The sequence below is a fragment of the Aedes albopictus genome, chromosome 1, assembly GCF_035046485.1.
Source record: "Aedes albopictus strain Foshan chromosome 1, AalbF5, whole genome shotgun sequence".
NCBI classification, from domain to species: domain Eukaryota; kingdom Metazoa; phylum Arthropoda; class Insecta; order Diptera; family Culicidae; genus Aedes; species Aedes albopictus.
Genome location: NC_085136.1, coordinates 306,776,046 through 306,796,883, shown reverse-complemented (window position 1 = coordinate 306,796,883; position 20,838 = coordinate 306,776,046). Strand labels below are relative to the sequence as shown.

Below are 20,838 nucleotides of genomic sequence, written 5' to 3'. Positions count from 1 at the left end.
AAGCATTCCGACAGGAGGTCTCACCGAATTCCGACAAAAAATCTCAAAAATTTCATCAAAAAGTTCCAACAGGCAATTTCAAAAAATTCCGACAGAAATCTCAAAGAATTCTGACATGAATTTTCAAAGAATTCCGACAGGAATTCTCAAAGAATTCCGATAGGAAATCTGACAGGAATTCACAAAGAATTCCATTAGGAATTCTCAAAGAATTCCGCTAGGAATTCTCAAAGAATTCCGCTAGGAATTCTCAAAGAATTCCGCTAGGAATTCTCAAAGAATTCCGCTAGGAATTCTCAAAGAATTCCGCTAGGAATTCTGTGAGAACCGCTAGGAATTCTCAAAGAATTCCGCTAGGAATTCTCAAAGAATTCCGCTAGGAATTCTCAAAGAATTCCGCTAGGAATTCTCAAAGAATTCCCCTAGGAATTCTCAAAGAATTCCGCTAGGAATTCTCACAGAATTCCGCTAGGAATTCTCACAGAATTCCGCTAGGAATTCTCACAGAATTCCGCTAGGAATTCTCACAGAATTCCACTAGGAATTCTCACAGAATTCCGCTAGGAATTCTCACAGAATTCCGCTAGGAATTCTCACAGAATTCCGCTAGGAATTCTCACAGAATTCCGCTAGGAATTCTCACAGAATTCCGCTAGGAATTCTCACAGAATTCCGCTAGGAATTCTCACAGAATTCCGCTAGGAATTCTCACAGAATTCCGCTAGGAATTCTCACAGAATTCCGCTAGGAATTCTCAAAGAATTCCGCTAGGAATTCTCAAAGAATTCCGCTAGGAGTTCTCAAAGAATTCCGCTAGGAATTTTCAAAGAATTCCGCTAGGAATTCTCATTGAATTTCGCTAGGAATTCGGAATTCTGTGAGAACCGCTAGGAATTCTCAAAGCATTCCGCTACGAATTCTCAAAGAACTCCGATAGGAATTCTCAAAGGATTCCGCAAGGAATTCTCAAAGAATTCCGCAAGCAATTCTCAAAGAATTCCGCAAGGAATTCTCAAAGAATTCCGACAGGAATGCTCTGAGACTTCCGACAGGAATTCTCTCAGAATTCCGACAGGAATTCTCTCAGAATTCCGACAGGAATTCTCCTAGAATTCCGATAGGAACTCTCCAAGAATTCCGGCAGGAGTTCTCCGAGAATTCCGACAGGAATTCTCCACGAACTGATACGAATTCTCACAGAATTCCGGCAGGAACTCTCCAAGAATTCCGACAGGAATTCTCCAAGAAATCCGGCAGGGATTCTCCCAGAATTCCGGCAGGAATTTTCTAAGAATTCCGGCAGGAATTCTCCTAGAATTCCGGCAGGAATTCTCCTAGAATTCCGGCAGGAATTCTCCTAGAATTCCGGCAGGAATTCTCCCAGAATTCCGGCAGGAATTCTCCCAGAATTCCGGCAGGAATTCTCCCAGAATTCCGGCAGGAATTCTCCCAGAATTCCGGCAGGAATTCTCCCAGAATTCCGGCAGGAATTCTCCCGGAATTCCGGCAGGAATTCTCCCAGAATTCTGACACGAATCCTTCCAGAATTCCAAAAAGAAATCCTCCAAGAATTCCGACAGGAATTCTCTAAGAATTTTGACAGGAATTCTCTAAGAATTCCGACAGGAATTCTCCGAGAATTCCGACAGGAATTCTCCAAGAATTCCGACAGGAATTCTCCAAGAATTCCGTCAAAAATTCTCTAAGAATTCCGACAGGAATTTCGCAAAGAATTTCATCAGGAATTCTCAAAGAATTTCGTCAGGAATTCTCAAAGAATTTCGTCAGGAATTCTCAAACAATTCCGTCAAGATTTTTCAAAGAATTCCGTCAGGAATTTTCAAAGAATTCCGTCAGGAATTCTCAAAGAATTTCGTCAGGAATTCTCCAAGAATTCCGACAGGAATTCTCCAAGAATTCCGACAGGAATTCTCCAAGAATTCCGACAGGAATTCTCCAAGAATTCCGACAGGAATTCTCCAAGGCAAAATATCGAAATACAGTAAGGACGCGATTTTGTCAACCCGACTTTGCGACATACTTCTTGCTCTCGTTATCATACGGTCAACCTTCAACCAATTCATTCATGATTATCATCAAACTACAGCTTAAATGCAGATCGTAGAGGGATAAAAAGTTTGAAAAACTGTTCAGGCTTTTGAGGACAAATTCAAGAGGTGCCTGGTCCAAGATAATCTATTACCTCAAATGAATCCGAAATGTCTCCAAATCCGCTTAACCAATCGAACCCGTAATTATACCATTAAAGTAGAGATGATTCCAGATTTAACCATGCCAAAAGAATTAAAATTGGTTAAGATTTGAGTACTTAAATAAGAGAAAGTTGAAGAAAATAATTAAGTGCAAAAAAAGTACAAAAAAGTTTAATGCTAGTAGAGCAAAAGATATACACAAGATTATCACAGTAGCATAAGGTAAAACTTTGTCATTTTCATTGAATTCTCATGAAAATAAAGAAATCTATTAAGGCGAAGGTGGAAGGATAACCTCATTTTTTTGGTTTTTGATTTTTTTATTAAATAACGAAGCAATATTTTCAAAATCGGGTTTCGTACACATGTGTAGAGTATGGATCAAGGTTCCTTCTGAATTTTTTTGTGGTGGAAAATGTTTTCCATTTTTGCAGAAACCATTTTTTTGTGAAATTTTGTTCAAAAATGGTTTCTGCAAAAACGAAAAACATTTTCCATCACAAAAAAAATCAGAAGATACCTTGATCCATACTCTACATGTGTACGAAAACCAATTTTGGAAATATTGCTTCATTATTTAATAAAAAAATCAAAAACCAAAAAGTGAGGAAATGCTTCCAGTTTCGCCTTAATCGAGCTCACCAATTTAGGTATATCTATCTCTCCGGCGATAATTATAGGAGACTGCAACGATAGTTATAGGAGACGACGTTTTGAGCTTGATTACTCTCCAGCTGCCTTACCACCTACCACCTAAGAGAAGAATTTGTTGCTTCATAAGTTATATCGTACAATAGAATCAGTCCACGGTATGATATCACTCGCTTTACATTTACTCGTTAGCGCGGAAGTCTAACACAAAGTCGACGAATGAACTAAATGAATGCCGTCTGATAGACGAGCGCACCGATGAACTAAATTCATCGCGGTCCGAGAATTTTGACACTAGAGCGGGTCTATAGACGAGTGCACCGATGAACAGAATTCATCGCGGTCCGAGAATTTTGACACTACAGCGGGGTCGTTCCCAATCAGAATTGTTGAATTCTGATTGTAAATCTTTCACTTCTGATTGGAAGCGACCCCGCTCTAGTGTCAAAATTCTCGGACCGCGATGAATTCAGTTCATCGGTGCACTCGTCTATTCCCAATCAGAATGGACTTATCCACCGATGAACCGAATTCATCGCGGTCCAAGAATTTTAACACAAGAGCGGGCCGTTTCCAATCAGAATTGGACGATTCTGATTGGAACAGACCCCGGTGTAGTGTCAAAATTCTCGAACCGCGATGAATTCGGTTCATCGGTGGATAAGTCCATTGTTCAACTCTGATTGGAAATCGTTCACTTCTGATTAGAAGCAGCCTCGCTCTAGTGTCAAAATTCTCGGATCGCGATGAATTCAGTTCATCGGTGCCCTCGTCTATGTTGGTTTATCTGTGTTTTTTATATTTTCCATTTGACGAATTAGAATCATGATTTATACATTGGGCAGGAACCGAAGAACGTTTTCCCCTGTTAACAAACACTGAAAAACGTCAAATATGAACATAATTCGTCAACATGAAAGAGGTATTAAATTATGCGTGGTTTAGACGGTGCAAGTGACTTGATTCCAGTCATTTGAAAATGCCCAATTGAATGCGAATTGAACGTGTAAACACCACCATTCATCTCACTTGAGCAAGCCACTTGACTTGAACGAAAGTTGAACATGTCAAACTTTTTCATTCAAGTCAAACGAAATCATCTCAGTTGCCCTGTCTAAACCCGCGATTCATGTGAATAGAATTCAAATCATCTGTCAAACGAGATAAATTCAATTCAGTTTGCTTACGCACCGCGCGAGTTGAGCAATGTAAACATTTGTTTCAACTGAAATGCATTCAAGAGCATGCAAGTGGACATTCAAGTCATTTTCTCAGTCTAAACACATCATTCCATTGGATTGAACATGTTTGAGAAGTTTGCAAGTCAAATGCTCGTTTGAATTGAACAGTCTAAACCAGGCATTATTCATTGATTCATGAAGTCATTTTGGCAATGGTTCATTTGGATTCATGAGCTCTAATGTAGATAAATGATTTTCTTGTTTGCCGTTTATTGTTGTCCGATGTACGGATGAACAAAATTCACTTGGCCATTTCCAATCAGAACCATCCAATTCTGATTGAAAACGGATCCGCTCTGGTGTCAAAATTCTCGAACCGAGTGAATTCTGTTCATCGGTGGGTATGTCCATAGGGTGCTCGTTCTCTTATGGTTCTCCTGTTCGATGAACATGGTTCACTGAGCAGGATAAACGGGATTCTGCAGTGGATAGGCATATTGTAGATGGGACATATACGGTGACTGCAATGGCGGCTGATAGACTGATGGGAACCCAAACAATGGAAGATTTGGGGGCTGTTGTAAGGTTGATTGATACACGGGATACGGCCAGTATGGAGGCGTATTATGCATTGAATAACTTGGTGGGATCCAATATGATGGAGGCGTGAACGGTGGCCAAGGAAAGTACGGTTGATAAGGTGGCTGCATCGGGATTTGATCCATCTTCGGTTGTTGTTGAGCTAACTTTGCCGGGTTGTTCACGGGAGGTTCCAGTTGAGGTCGTTCGTCAACGATCTCCTTCGCTGGAGCCGGTGTATCCTTTTTGCCCTTTTCCTTTTCTTGTATATTCTTTTTCGCAGCAGCAACCTTCCTTCTCGCTTCATCCGCCTTCCGTGTTGCCTTATCAACCACTGCACGAATTCTACCGATAAGACCTTGCATCATTTCGTTAATGAAACCCGGAGATCGGGTCTCGGGAACAGTTTCCAGTGTGTCGACAGTCGATTCTTCCAAAAATTCTTCGATATCCTCCAAATTGTTTGAACACAAAGCATCTTCACAACAAAGTGAACAACAGCAGGTTTCCATTGGAGCTGGGGAAACTCCATTTGGTAAAACAGTTATTCCAACGAAAAGGAACCACATCGCAAGCATGACTGAGTTAATGTTAGCTCAGCAGCAATCATATTTCAAGTTTATTACCATCTGTTGTACTCGAACGTAAATTGCAGGAACACACATGGCCATTAATTTCCCACAAGCAAATTCAAACGTGCATTTCTGTACCTACCTTGAAAAATACCATGCAGCACAGGTTTGCCTATCTTTGGGCTGAAAATGGCTCATATCTCTGTTCGTTGAGCCTAATTATGCCAAGTGATGCTCACCTTCCGGAAAAAATACGCAACGCTCTCGTAGGTATAAAGTGCTTCAAAACTGGAGTGGAAAACGTGTGCCATCATAAACTCGCTCACCTTCCTGAATCGGAATCCTGAAGGAGCAGCCCTTGACCGAGTTCTTCGTTCATCTAACCTCACTTGATGATGAGTGGATGAGAGGCCACCGATTCCCATCATTCATGTCGCTGAATAATAACCGTATTAGTAGCCTCGCATTCTAATCGTCTCCCTTCTTCCGTACCTCTTACAGACATGGCCGGCGGTTACCTGTGCTTCGTGATTTCCATCCTGTGCATCGGCGTCGTGACGGCCATCATCGGCGATGTGGCGTCGCACTTTGGCTGCACGCTCGGCATCAAGGATTCAGTCACTGCCATTATCTTCGTCGCGCTGGGAACGAGTATACCGGGTAAGTTTCCAATCGTCGTCCCATGAGATATGATTGACTGACCGGCCATCGATAACTTTATTGACACTTCTTGTTTTGCAGATACGTTCGCCAGTAAGGTGGCTGCCATTCAGGACAAGTACGCCGATGCCAGTGTGGGTAACGTCACCGGCAGTAACGCCGTCAACGTGTTCCTCGGCATTGGCGTGGCCTGGACCATTGCCGCGGTGTACCATGCCTGCCATGGGCGGTCCTTCGACGTGGATCCCGGAACGTAAGTTTGGGATTTTTTATAGGAATTATCTGGATTTCATTTAAAGATTAATTAAATCGTTAACAATATTTCTTCAGTGGCTCTACCAGGGATTTCCTTTTTTCAAGAAGTTTTCTGTAATATTCCACTAATAGTCTATTTTTCAAGCCCGTTTGAAATTATATATTTTTTTTTCAATTGTCACATTTTGTTTTCAACAATTCTCCAAGATAGGATTTTAGTGAAATTCCCAAAACATCTCTAAGAAAAACCTCACTGAGCGAATACTCGTTTCTCCGAATGGTAAAATTTTAAAGACTCGGAATAGAACTCGTTTTCTTAACTAATAGCCATCTGCTTATGAAGCAAACGTGTGACCAATTGCGCCACCGGCCCCGGCACTCAACAGTATTATCCTCTTCATCATGACGGAATTTTGTAAGCCAATTTGCTAGGACTTGGCCTCATAATTTAGTTGGATAGGAAACTTTTGATACCAACTCCGTATTCAACAAGTTTTGGACTTTTAATACCGTCTTCGAATAAGTGTAATCAGTTTTGTACCTTTAAATTCCGACCTGTTATGCTTATCCTTTGACAGATATGTTTATTTCGACTACCACTTGTAATCTTCCTAAGTATCAGTTATCCACTGGATAAAAGTGACCAGGTCTGTAAGAAATTGCTTGAAATGGTTTATTTTTTCAGAACTTCTTAAAAAAAGTATTCTTAACAAAGAATCCACAAAATAAAGGAAGGATCCTCCACAGAATCCTGGAAAGATTCTCCACAGAATCCTGGAAAGATTCTCCACAGAATCCTGGAAGGATTCTCCACAGAATCCTGGAAGGATTCTCCACAGAATCCTGGAAGGATTCTCCACAGAATCCTGGAAGGATTCTCCACAGAATCCTGGAAGGATTCTCCACAGAATCCTGGAAGGATTCTCCACAGAATCCTGGGAGGATTCTCCACAGAATCCTGGAAGGATTCTCCACAGAATCCTGGAAGGATTCTCCACAGAATCCTGGAAGGATTCTCCACAGAATCCTGGACGGATTCTCCACAGAATCCTGGAAGGATTCTCCACAGAATCCTGGAAGGATTCTCCACAGAATCCTGGAAGGATTCTCCACAGAATCCTGGAAGGATTCTCCACAGAATCCTGGAAGGATTCTCCACAGAATCCTGGAAGGATTCTCCACAGAATCCTGGAAGGATTCTCCACAGAATCCTGGAAGGATTCTCCACAGAATCCTGGAAGGATTCTCCACAGAATCCTGGAAGGATTCTCCACAGAATCCTGGAAGGATTCTCCACAGAATCCTGGAAGGATTCTCCACAGAATCCTGGAAGGATTCTCCACAGAATCCTGGAAGGATTCTCCACAGAATCCTGGAAGGATTCTCCACAGAATCCTGGAAGGATTCTCCACAGAATCCTGGAAGGATTCTCCACAGAATCCTGGAAGGATTCTCCACAGAATCCTGGAAGGATTCTCCACAGAATCCTGGAAGGATTCTCCACAGAATCCTGGAAGGATTCTCCACAGAATCCTGGAAGGATTCTCCACAGAATCCTGGAAGGATTCTCCACAGAATCCTGGAAGGATTCTCCACAGAATCCTGGAAGGATTCTCCACAGAATCCTGGAAGGATTCTCCCCAGAATCCTGGAAGGATTCTCCACAGAATCCTGGAAGGATTCTCCACAGAATCCTGGAAGGATTCTCCACAGAATCCTGGAAGGATTCTGCACAGAATCCTGGAAGGATTCTGCACAGAATCCTGGAAGGATTCTGCACAGAATCCTGGAAGGATTCTGCACAGAATCCTGGAAGGATTCTGCACAGAATCCTGGAAGGATTCTGCACAGAATCCTGGAAGGATTCTCCACAGAATCCTGGAAGGATTCTCCACAGAATCCTGGAAGGATTCTTCACAGAATCCTGGAAGGATTCTCCACAGAATCCTGGAAGAATTCTCCACAGAATCCTGGAAGAATTCTCCCCAGAATCCTGGAAGGATTCTCCACAGAATCCTGGAAGGATTCTCCACAGAATCCTGGAAGGATTCTCCACAGAATCCTGGAAGGATTCTCCACAGAATCCTGGAAGGATTCTCCATAGAATCCTGGAATAGATCATGGATAGACCTGGATAGAATATCATAAATTTATGAAAGGAATTCCAACGAATCTGTACATGATATTCTAATAAATTTCACACATTTATTAAACTCTCATTGCACCATTCCTATAAAGTGAAATAAATTTTGTTGTAGTTTCTACCGAATCCATGGTAAAATTAAGAACTGCACCAACGATTTTTAACCAAATGCAAAATTCTGTTTATTGTACTGAAACACTGAAAACATTCTTGATGCTACTATTTTGGCATTGTCAATCCTGGAACGGCAATGACCTTTCGATGTATGCAGTTTTGTCTGTTGGAAACAAATGTCTTCATGGAAAATTTTTTCCAACGAATAGCCCTTTTGCGTAAACATTCGGTACGACGTAAACACAAATTAATATTTACTGTACTAATTGAACTCTCTCTTCCCTACTTCCAGCTTGGCCTTCTCGGTGACCCTGTTCTGTACGGAGGCCTTCGTCGCCATCATCGTGCTGGTGATGCGCCGAAATCCCAAGATCGGCGGCGAGCTGGGCGGTCCCCGGAAACCCAAGTACCTGACCGCGGTCTTCTTCTTCTCGCTGTGGATCATCTACCTGTTGATGAGCAGTTTAGAGGCGTACGGTATCATCAAGGGCTTCTAAGTCCTCCCCCCCTCCCCAAAGGTTCATTAGGCCGTTAGTCCACCAACACTACTACTACTATGTACTACTACTACCGCAACCACCGCATCGTGTCAACAGTCACACCGTTGAGCATCAGGCTATAGCGCAACGCATGCGGTGGAAGACACTAACACAAGCAAGCCAACACACACACGTTCATCGATTCCAGTACAGTTTGTTTTTATTTAGTTTGTGTTTTACGAACAAAACAACGTGAATGTCAACGCCTACTTAGCTAGATTTTGAACTCGTAGTAGCCATGGATATGGATTTATTTATTTATTTTCTGTTTAATCGAAGCAAAGCCGCTTGAAAGCAACCATAGGTTCTATATTGATGTGGAAGGATATCCCTTTGAAAGCTGCAATCAAACTGCAAGTGAAATACAAGACATTTTAGTTTACACTTACCTGTATTGTTAGTAATTTATAAGAGAGCAACATTATTTAAAAAAAAAACCCGACGCGAAAGTTAGGAAGCAAAGCCCAACAAAAGATGACGATGGAGAAGTAAGAAAAAATGCCAAATTGTTAAGAAATAATGAAAACTATTTAATAATAATTATATTAATGCAAAAGAAAACAACAACAACATCATAGAGTGTATTAGGTGGTAAGCTAATGTTAAACTAGGATATGTAAAATGAAAGCAAGCAGAAAGCCGAATGTTTTAAAAACAAAACCAAAACAAATGCTATGGAAACAAACAGAAAAAAAAAACATGACAAACACGAATGGACGAACGCGCGACGGACGTGATTTAAAGAATGTTGTGTACTATTTTCTGTTACGTGTTAAAATTCAAACGCTGATGCGAAAAAAACAACCCATATATTCTAGTCAATCGTTGAATTTATCAGTATGTAAGATGTTTTTTTCTTTTTGTTTCCTTGATCCGCCATGGGCGGCTGCGTGTTCATCGGATGGGTGCCCCTTAAGTTACCCCTCCGTCGTGCTCGCTCGCGTTTGCAGGAGCTACACTTGTACATATAGCAGGAAAAAAAACGTCAAAAAGTCAGTGTTTGTTTACTATATACGGTTAAGTTTTTCTTCGTGTCTTCTTTGGACCTCCCTTTTTGTTTACCTTTCGTCGTAGTGCTTGACGAGCTCGTCGTGGTGTGCGAGATCCCAGTAGCACGCGCATGTAACACTTGCGTGCGTTACTTTACTAGTGCGATGAAGACATATCTAAGTTAGTCAAAACAACCGAAGTGGTTCGGGAAGTTTTCGGCAATTCCTAACCTGGAATCCTAACCTTGAACTGGTGACTATCATCGAAAGATTAACTTAACGCTAGGTTTCCAAAACAAATTCGACCAATCGTTAACGTCAACGAAACAGTCAAACCATCTCGAATCAAGGACCATCAGAATCACACAAAACAATCGCGCGATGAACGCCGGACAAAGGGACCGGCAGGAAACAATCCTTTCCTTAAAGAAAAAAACCTTAGACATCCAAGCACTTGAGCATTTTTATCTGTTTAGTTGTTTAGTTACTGGCGTTACTTAAGAAGCACACAAACACAAGCACCTCCACCGTTACACAATAGCCACACTCCACACACTAATACATACATACACGTTACACATCTGTACACACATCAGGAAAAACTGAAACAAACACTAGAACATTCTCATCGGACCGAAAACAGTTAGAAATGGGAAACGTGGATCGAAGTAGGCGTGGCTAGTGACAATGCGGTGAGCGATATTACGTGGAATTGTGGAATTTCGTCAAATTCTTTGTAGACTTTCTTAGAAAGTCTGCGGAGGAATTCTCCCGCATTCCGAGAAGAAATTTTCCCGAATCCTATTTTCCAAATCTCGTGGAGGAATTCTCAAACATTCTCTTGAGAATTCTTCTTGATTTTTTGGAGGAATTCGCCACAGTTTTGTGGAGGAATTCTCCCAAATTCCATGGAGGCATTCTCCTGTATTTCGCGAAACAACTCTTCAGAGTTCTGTGGAGGTGTCTAGCCGTATTCGTGGAGACACTCTTCCAAATTAAGTGGAATAATTCTACCAAATTCTGTTCAGCAATTCTCCAGAATTTCTCAGAAGACTTTTCTCCAAATTCCGAAATTTCCAAAAATTCCTCAAATCGGAAGAATTTCTAAATTTCTCTTAAGTATTTCTCACGGATTTCCTAGCGAATCCTCCTCGATTTTGTGGAAGAGTTCTCCTGAATTCAATGGTGGAATTCTACCGAAGTCCATAGAGAAAGTCACCTGAATTCCGTGAAGGATTTTTTTCGAATTCTGTATAGGAGTTTTGGTCAAATATTTTTAGGAAATCTCAAATTTGAAGATTAGCCAGATTTTCTCAAATTTCTAAGAAAAGTTCTCTTAAATTGCGGAAGGAGTTGCCCAGAAATCTTCACGGGAATCCGCCCGAATCCCATTGAGAATTTCATATGATTTCCAAGGAGGAATTTTCCGAATTTCAAAAGAGAAATCCTTCCGAATTTGGCCAGATTTTTGCAAATTTCTATGAAAAATTCTCTTAAATTGCGGAAGGAGTTGCCCACGGGAATTCGCCCGAATTTGGCCAGATTTTCTCAAATTTCCAAGAAAAATTCTCTTAAAATGCGGAAGGAGTTGCCCAGAAATCATCACGGGAATTCGCCCGAATTCCATTGAGAATTTCATCTGATTTCCAAGGAGGAATTTTCAGAAATTCATAAGAAAATGCCTTCCGCATTACTAAAAAATAAGTCTCGATATTGATAGAAGATTTTTTTTAGAAATTCACATGAACTTTCTCTTGAAACACGTAGAGGAAGTCCCCGGAATTCCGTAGAGACATCCTTCTCCAATTCTGTGGAGCAATTCTCCCGAATTCTTTGAAGAAATATTTCCAAATCTTTCGATATGACAGAATTCCTAAATTTTCGTGAAGTATTGCTTCCGAATTCTCTGGGAAATTTTTCTTGTTTCTATGGAAAAATTCTCCTGAATTTCATAGAGGAATTCTCCTGTATTTCGCGAATACATTCTTCAGAATTCTGTGTGTTGTCTGCTTATTCTGTAGACACACTCTTCAAAATTATGAGGAGTAATTCTACAAAATTCCGTTCAGAATCCTCCCAAGAGAGACTCAGAGGCTTTTTTTTTTTGCAAATTTCCAAAAATCCCTCAAAGCGCAAGAATTCTTTAATATCCGTAAAGTATTTCGCACGGATTTCCTGGCAAATCCTCCTCGATTTCGTAGAGAAGTTCTCTTGAATTCAATGGTGGAATTCTACCGAATTCTGTGAAGGAATTCTTATTAATTCCGTGAAGGAAGTCTCCAAAAGTCAGTGGAGGAGTCTTGGTCAATTCTTTTTAAGAAATCTGAAAATCTATATTGGAATTCTGCCAGATTTTCTCAAATTTCGAAGAAAAATTCTCTTGAATTATGGAAAGGAATTTTCCCAAAATCTGTTCGGAAATTCTCCCAAATTCCGTTCAGAATTTTATCTGAGATTTCCAAGGAAGAAGTTTCCCGAAATTCAGAGAAGAAAGCCTTCCGAATTACTAAAAAATCAGTCTCTCGGTATCCATAGAAGATTTTTTTTAGAAATTCACATGAAAGATCTCTCGAAACACAGAGAGGAAGTCTCCGGAACTCTGTAGAGGCATCCATCCCCAATTCTGTGGAGCACTTCTCCCAAATGTCTCAACCTGGGGATTTTTCAAAATTTGTTTGAATTTTTCCAAATTCCAAATTTTTTTGAGAATTTTTTCCAAACTCCGAAAATTTCTAAAAAAAATCCCTCAAATCGGATGAATATCCAAATTTTCGTGGAGTATTTGTTGCGGAATTCCTGCCGAATCCTTCATAAAAGAAATTTTCCTGAATTCAATGGTGGAATTCTACTGAATTCTAGGAAATGTTGGAATTCTGCCAGATTCTCTCGAATTTCGAAAAAAATCTCTTAAATTGCGGAAAGGAAATCTCGTTAAGTACTGTTCCTATGAATTCCACTAAGAAAAGGAATTTTCCAGAAATCTGTAGGGGAATTCTCCCGAACTTCGTTGTAATTTCCAGGGAGAAATTTTCCCGAAATTCAGAAGACAAAGCCTTCCAAATTACTAAAAAATCAGTCTTTCGGTATTCATAGAAGATTTTTTTTTGAAAAACCCACATGAAAGTTCTCTCGAAACACAGAGAGGAAGTCTCCGGAACTCCGTAGAGGCCTCCATCCCCAATTCTGTGGAGCAATTCTCCCAAATGTCTCGAACTGGGAATTTTTCAAAATTTGTTTGAATTTTCCAAATTCCAAATTTTTTTGAGAATTTTTTCCAAATTCCAAAAATTTCTAAAAAAAAATCCATCAAATCGGATGCATATCCAAATTTTCGTGAAATATTTCTCGCGAATTTCCTGGCGAATCCTTCATGAAAAATTCTCCTGAATTCAATGGTGGAATTCTACTGAATTCTAGGAAATGTCGGAATTCTGCCAGATTCTCTCAAATTCCGAAGAAAATTATCTTAAATTGCTTCCTCCCCTTCCTTTTCCAGAAATCTGTAGAAAAATTCTCCCGAATTTTGTTAAGAAATTCATCAGATTTAAAACTAAGAATTTTACTAAGAGAATTCCTAAATTTCCGTGAAGTATTGCTTTCGAATTCTCTGGGAAATTTTCCTTGTTTTTATGGAAAAATTCTCCTGAATTTCATGAAGGAATTCTCCCAAATTCAGTGAAAGAGTTCTTACGAATTCTGTGGAGGGGTTGTGATAATTTCATTGCAGGAATTTTCTCAAATTCTGTAAAGAAATTCTGCTGAATTGTCTCAAATTTCTCAAAATGTTTCCCTGAAATCGGTGAGAGAATTCTCCTGGATTCCGTAGAGAAATTCATGTGATTTCAAAAAGGCAAATCCTCGAAATTCAGAAGAGGAAGCCTTCCGAATTCCTAAGAATTTTCTAGAAATTTGCATGGAAGTGTTCTCGAAAGATGGTAAGGAATTCCGTGGAGAAATTCTTTCCCATTTCTTTCGAATTCCAAATTCCGAATTTCTAAATTTCCGTGAATCGCTTCCAAATTCCCTGGAAAATTCGTCTTGATTTCATAGAGAAATTCGTGGAGAAATTCTCCTGAATGCCTTGAAGTAGTTTTTTCGAAATCTGCAGAGGGGTTTTGATCAATATTTTGCAGGAATTATCTCAAATTCTACCGAACACTTTTGAAATTCTCAAAAAAAAAACTCCCAAAAGACGAAAAGAACTTGTCCTGAAATCGATGGAAGAATTCTCCTGGATTCCGTAGAGAAATTCCTGTGATGTCCAAAGAGTAATTCTCCCACATTCAAAAGAGGAAGTCTTCCGAATTCCTTAGAAGAACTTTCTTGAAATTCGTTGAAAAATTTTCTAGAATTTCACATGGCTCAAAAGATGGAGAGGAATTCCGACGAATTCCGTGGTGGAATTCTTCCCCAATTCTGTGGAGCATTTCTTCCGAATTCCAAATTCCAAATTTCTAAATTTCCGTGAATTGCTTCCAAATTCCCTGGGAAATTCTTCTTGATTTCGTAGAAAAATTCGTGGAGTAATTCTTCTGAAATCTTTGAAGTAGTTCTTCCGAAATCTACAGAGGAGATTTGATCAATTCTTTACAGGAATTCTGCCGAACTTTCTCAAATTTCTCAAAAAAATACTCTTCCAAATTACGAAAAGAACTTGTCCTGAAACTGGTGAGAGAAGTCTCGCGAATTCCACAGAGAAATTCCTGTGATTTCCAAAGAGCAATTCTCCCAAATTCAAAAGAGGAAGCCTTCCGAATTCCTAAGAAGAACTTTCTCGAAATTCGTTGAAAAGTTCCTCAAAAATTCGCAGTGGAGTTCTCTTGAAAGATGTGGAAGAATTCTGCTAAATTCCATCGTGGAATTCTTCCCGAATCATGTGGAACAGTTCTTCCGAATTTCAAATTCCGAATTTCTAAATTTCTGTGAAGTATTGCTTCCGAATTCCCTGAGAAATTCTAAATCCGAATTTCTAAATTTCCGTGAATTGCTTCCAAATTCCCTGGGAACTTCTTCTTAATTTCATAGAGAAATTCTCCTGAATGCGGAGGAGGAGTTTTGATCAATCCTTTACCGGAATTTTCTCAAATTCTGTGGAAGAATTCTGCCAAATTCTCTCAAATTTCTCAAAAAAAAAATCCCAAATTAAGAACTGGTCCTGAAATCGGTGAGAGGATTCTCTCGGATTTCAGAGAGAAACTCCAGTGATTTCCAAAGAGCAATGCTCCCAAATTCAAAAGAAGACGTCTTCCAAATTCCTAAGAAGAACTTTCTTGAAATTCGTTGAAAAGTTTCTCAAAAATTCGCAGTGGAGTTCTCTCGAAAGATGTAGAACAATTCTGTCGCCAAATTCCGTCGTGGAATTCTTTGCCAATTCTGTGGAACGATTCCCTGAGAAATTTTTCTTGATTTCACAGAAAAATTCATGGAAAAATTCTCCTGAATTCCGTTAATGAATTCTTCCGAAATCTGCGGAAGAGTTTTGACCATTTCCTTGCAGGAGTTCTCTCAGAATCTATGGCGAAGTTGCCGAATTTTCTCAAATTTCTTAGAAAAAACTCTCCCAAATAACGCAAACGGAGTTTTCCTGAAATCTGTACAACAGAATCCTTCCGGATTCCATTGAGAAATTCCTGTGATTTTCAAAGAGCAATTCTTCCAAGTTCACAAGAGAGAGTCTTCCGAATTCTCAAGAAGAATTCTCTCGATATTCGTGGAAGAATTTTTGAAATCCGTTGTGGAATTATACCGAGGTTTCTCAAATTCCGAAATCAATTACGAGAAGGAATTTTCCCGTAATTTTTAGTAATTTTTAGTGAATTCTGACGAAGAATTTTCTCGGACTTCCGAATTCCAAATTCCAGATTCCTAATTTCTAAATTTCCGCAAAGTGTTGCTTCCAATTGCTTGGGAAATTCTTGTTATTTCAATGGAGAAATTCTCCCAAATTCCATGAAGGAATTCTTCCGAAATCTGCGGAGAAGTTGTGATCAATACTTTGCAGGAATTTTCTCAAATTCTGTGAAGGAATTCTGCCGAATTCTCTCAAATTTCTCAAAAAAAAATCTCCCAAACTACGAATAGAAGTTTGCCTGAAATCGGTGAGAGTATTCTCCGGGATTCTGTGAAGGAATTCTTCCGAAATCTGCGGAAGAGTTTTGATCATTTCGTTGCAGGAGTTCTCTGGCGATCAATGGCGAAGTTCTGGCGAATTTTCTCAAATTTCTTGGAATAAACTCTCCCAAATTACGAAAAACGAGTTTTCCTGAAATCTGGAATAGAATTTTCCCGGATTCCCTTAAGAAAATCCTGTGATTTCCAAAGAGCAATTCTTCCAAGTTCAGAAGAGGAAGTCTTCCGAAATCTTAAGAAGAATTTTTCGAAATTTGTTGAAGAGTTTTTGAAAGCCGTTGTGGAATTCTACCGAAGTTTTTTTCTAATTCCGGAAAAGAACTCTGCCCAATTACAAGAAGGGATTTTCTCGAAATTTGTAGTAGAATTGGTCTTAATTCTGACAAGGAACTATCTCAGAATTCGAAGAGAAGTGTTACATAATCCTTCTCAGGATTCATTGTGAGATTTTCTTGAATTTTGGAAAAGTCTTTCAAAAAAAAAATATTTTTTTTTCAAAAAAATCATCCAGAACGACAATTTTCACAAATTCTAGAGAAGGAGTTCTCACGAATTCTGGAAAGATGTTTACCCAAATTACTCCCGATTGGCGTCTCAATCTCGTCACTGGCCACGTCCTATCAAAAAAGCAAACCGTCGGTTTCCCCCGGTTGAACCGATTCTGCAAAGAAACACAGAGTAAACAAAAACAGTGTAATTTCTTCCAATTCATGGTAACATCGAAAACCATACAGCCGCGCTAGTCACTAAGGATTTGTTTTAAACGTTAGAACTCAATTTATTCACATACAGAACACACACACAGACAGAGAAGTTTTTTTTTCCTAGAATATAATTAGTGCCCAGGGTGTAAGAACAAAAAAAACGTTGTTGATCAAAGGTAAAACGTCCACGTCGTGCGTGAGCGAGAGCAAATAGTTAATAGTATTTTTTTCTGTTTAAATTTACTTGCATAAGATATTAATAAAAACTAGTAGCTGAAACAGCGAAATCGTCGCGTCGAAACGATCATTGTGAAACCATTGTTTTTATTAAAGAGGGGGAGAGGGGTGAAACGCAATGTAGAAGAGCTATCGCTTTGAAACGGCTGATAATGAGAGTAGTTGATTGTTTGTAAACAAAGAAAAAAAACTGACACCACGTTATAATGATTGTTGCGATCAGCTTCACGAAGTTTCCACCATTCTTTGACATGATTCAGCGTGAGCATATATGAGAAGAAATCAAATCTGACATTTGTTATTTGTTTTTAAAACTTGTTATGAATTGCAAACAAAGAAAAAAAAAACGAGCAAACCTGAAACGAAGAGAGATGAACTGTAAACCAACAATAAATGCAAGTTAGTCAACGTGTTCTTAAAGTATATTTATATGGATGGATTGTAGCATGTAACAAAGGGAGTGACATTTATATTTTTACAAACAAAAAGATACGCCAGCCAGCATCGGTTACCACCTGAATATTCATAGAAAGAGAAAGCAAAACAAAAACCAAACTGTTGTAGCCAATAACAAATCTACATTTCTCGAAACAATTCAAACTCTTGATGTTTACAAACTCATGCGCATACCAAAAAAAAAAGCGAAACGTGCGTTTCATTTCGATATTATACCGTAGTGTAATGTTCCACGCCTACTATTAACCGATTCACGAACTGTCAACATGGAAACCCCCCACACATTAAGCTGAATGTGACAAACGTCAAAAGTACACGCAAATATGAAACACATCTCAACAACAGTTTAGAGCACTACGTGACCCCTTTCGAACGAAAAACGTGTAGAAAAACGCCATCAGTCGTCATTACATAAGCATAGGAAATAACTGTAACATTCTTCCAAACTAGCAAATTGAACCGTACTAAGCCAGAATCATCAGAATTGCATGTTTGTAAAGTGACAGGTAGTCATCAAATGTGGCATTTGTCACCTGATGTGCAATATCATAGTCTTACGAAAGAGAAACATCGTAAAAACCACTTACTCTTAAAACAGAAAAGGCAATAATCCACCTAGAACTCAAAACATTTCCCAATTCGATCAGAACCGTTGTTTTCTTTTCCCCTTTTTCTCTATCTAACTATCTTATTATCTAAACTAGTGAACCAAAACAAACATAAAAAAAATGTAACTCAACAAAACAAATGGAAAGCAAAATTCTAACCCCACTTCTTTTCTTACGAAAAAACAAAAACTATCTCTATCCATGTATAGGAAATCAAAACTATCGAATCAACACTTATATCGTGACCTAATAGAGCTCCCAAAATCTTCGCCCCGTCTTTTATTCCCGCATCAATTATTCTTCTTTCTGTGCGAGGACTACTATTTGTTTTCCCAAAATCTTGTACATTTTAGAAATCGAAATCGCATTAAATCAATTTTCTACACTATCCACTTACATCTAAGAAACAAACAAAAGTGAAAAACGGCCAAAATTCTGCACGACCACACTCACGACATACCAAACTTGTTAGATTCCGATTCCTCGAACATTTTTCCTACTGTATCTACCTTACTGTAATCCTTCTGAGAGTTTGTTTCTCCCACGGTGGTTTCCCTCAAGAGAAGAATATACCAAAGTAGGAAAAGTCTAAAAATCTATATATTCACAAGAGAAAACAAACAGACAAACAAAAGTCCCTCACAGTCACACAAACAGAGAAGAACAAAAAAACAACACATACACACCACAAAGTGTATAACCATAAGAAACAGCATCGAAGAAGATGAGAAACAGTAGAAACAAAGAAGAAGAAAACTCGAACAACAAGAACTAGCAGCAGAAGAAGAAGAAGAAGAAGAAATGTACCGCGGTGGTGCGACATGCCCCACAGAGAACAACAACAGAACAATGAATAAAACACAATTATGAAAACCCGAACGGGCTGTTTCGGTGCGGTGTAGCTGGAAATTGTGAAAGCCTAGAGTCCCTATAATTAGAGTCTGGCGGACTGTCACTTTCGACCGGAGCCAATCGAGCATGACGTCATAGTGTCCTCACCGATAAATGCTACACCGTGACGTCATGCTCGATTGGCTCCGATCGAAAGTGACAGTCCGCCAGACTCTAACTAGACTGACTCTATGAAAGCCCTGTCGGTATACAATTTGGTCGTTCGGAAGCTTGTGGGGCGAAAGCCATCTCCTCATCGTCACGTTGCTGCTAGGAGTGAATGGGAAGAGCTTTTGTGGATTTCCTCGCAGGTAAACCATGTGCATTGGAAACGAATCAAGGTATGTACTAATTGTTATTTCTCTTTTATATCCGCACATTCTATGTAGACAACTGGACTTAATTGCTAATTTAAGATTTTTAGTGGATTCAGTAAGTTCCTTTGCTTCGCAAAAGCTATGATCTGCAGAACAATCCATATGGCGAAACGCAGATTTTGGCCAAACTCCTAACTCCTAATAGTCTATAGGATCTCCCCACGACACTCCACCTTCCACCGAAAAATAATACTCAAATTTTTCCGATGAATTCCCTAACCATTGCTGGCCCCAGTCGTTCAACGGTTCCAGATACGGTGCTATCATACCGGCCACCCAATCGCTGACGGACTGTCCTATGCTGGTGACAATTTTGGTAATGAAGCCAAAGGTTCGGGTTTCTTGTTGTTCGATAGTTGGACCAGCAGCGTCGATGCTTCCGGTATTCGTGTCTAAACAGCAGCAGCAGCAGCAGCAGCAGCAGGCTTCACCACATGGTGCACCAGATATTTCACAAAAAGAGGTGATGATGAAAATGAGCGTGTAAACGCAGCAATGAACCATCTTTGTGGGTAAGACTTTGAATATACGTGTTCGGCTCTGCTTTATTTTGGTCTAAACAGGTACTTTTAGCAAACTAATAGCACAACCATCAGGTCGTTAAAAAAAAACTTTAAATAATTGGCCTTATTCCGAATGCACGCTGTAATTATACAGGGTGTTAGGTTCCTGAGTGCAAACTTTTTAAAGGGTGATGGAGGACCATAAATGGTGGAAAAAATTGTTCTACGCATATGGTCAAATCTCAACCGTTACGTAGTTATTGAACTCCCCATGTTTTTGACTTTTATTGCCTTAGTGACTATAGCTTGAAAATGGTCAAACTTTTCACAGTTTTTTACCCTTATTCGAAAGATTATTGAATTTTCTATCAAATGGCATCTTTGAACCGATTGGTTCAATTAAATAATTAAGTTTTCTAGAGCAAATAGCTCAAAAGTAGTGTGTTTCAATTTGTTTTTGTCAATTATCTTCGAAAAAATGCGTAATAATTTGCAATTCTTTCTTTGGCAAAGTTGTGGCCCCTGTTCCACTCTACAATTCGTTCTTTGACATCAAGCTTCTATCTTTTATCGTTTTCTTGCAATTTTGATTTAAACGTCGCATTTTAGATAATAAATTTGCAATCGTCATGGTAAGCACTTTTTGCGCACTGTGCCGTACAATTAAATCAAAATTGCAAGAAAACGATTAGAGTTAGAAGTTTTGCGTCAAAGAACGAATTGTAGAGTGAAACAGGGACCACAACTTTGCCAAAGAAAGAATTTTAAATTATTACGCATTTTTCAAAGATAATTGACAAAAACCAATTAAACCACACTGCTTATGAGCTATTTGCTCTAGAAAACTTAGTTATTTAACTGAACCAATCGGTTCAAAGATGCCATTTGATAGAAAATTAAATAATCTTTCTAATAAGGGTAAAAAAATTGCGAAAAGTTTGACCATTTCAAAGTTATAGCCAGATAAGGCAATAAGCGTCAAAAACATGGGGAATTCAATAACTACGTAACCTTTGAAATTTGACCATGTGCGTAGA

At 39.3% G+C, this 20,838-nt stretch overlaps 1 protein-coding gene across 1 annotated transcript in view; it reads left to right on the top strand.

Moving 5' to 3' along the window:
* Positions 1–18,444, top strand: part of LOC115269314 (sodium/calcium exchanger 1-like) — a 75,900-nt gene extending 57,456 nt beyond the window's left edge. Inside the window, exons 3-5 of the mRNA XM_062847097.1 lie at positions 5,698–5,856; positions 5,938–6,109; positions 8,661–18,444. Of these exons, the coding sequence (XP_062703081.1) occupies positions 5,698–5,856; positions 5,938–6,109; positions 8,661–8,865 (536 nt within the window). The 3' untranslated portion in view covers positions 8,866–18,444. The remainder of the gene's footprint in view (positions 1–5,697; positions 5,857–5,937; positions 6,110–8,660) is intronic.
* Positions 18,445–20,838: the final 2,394 nt, after the last annotated feature.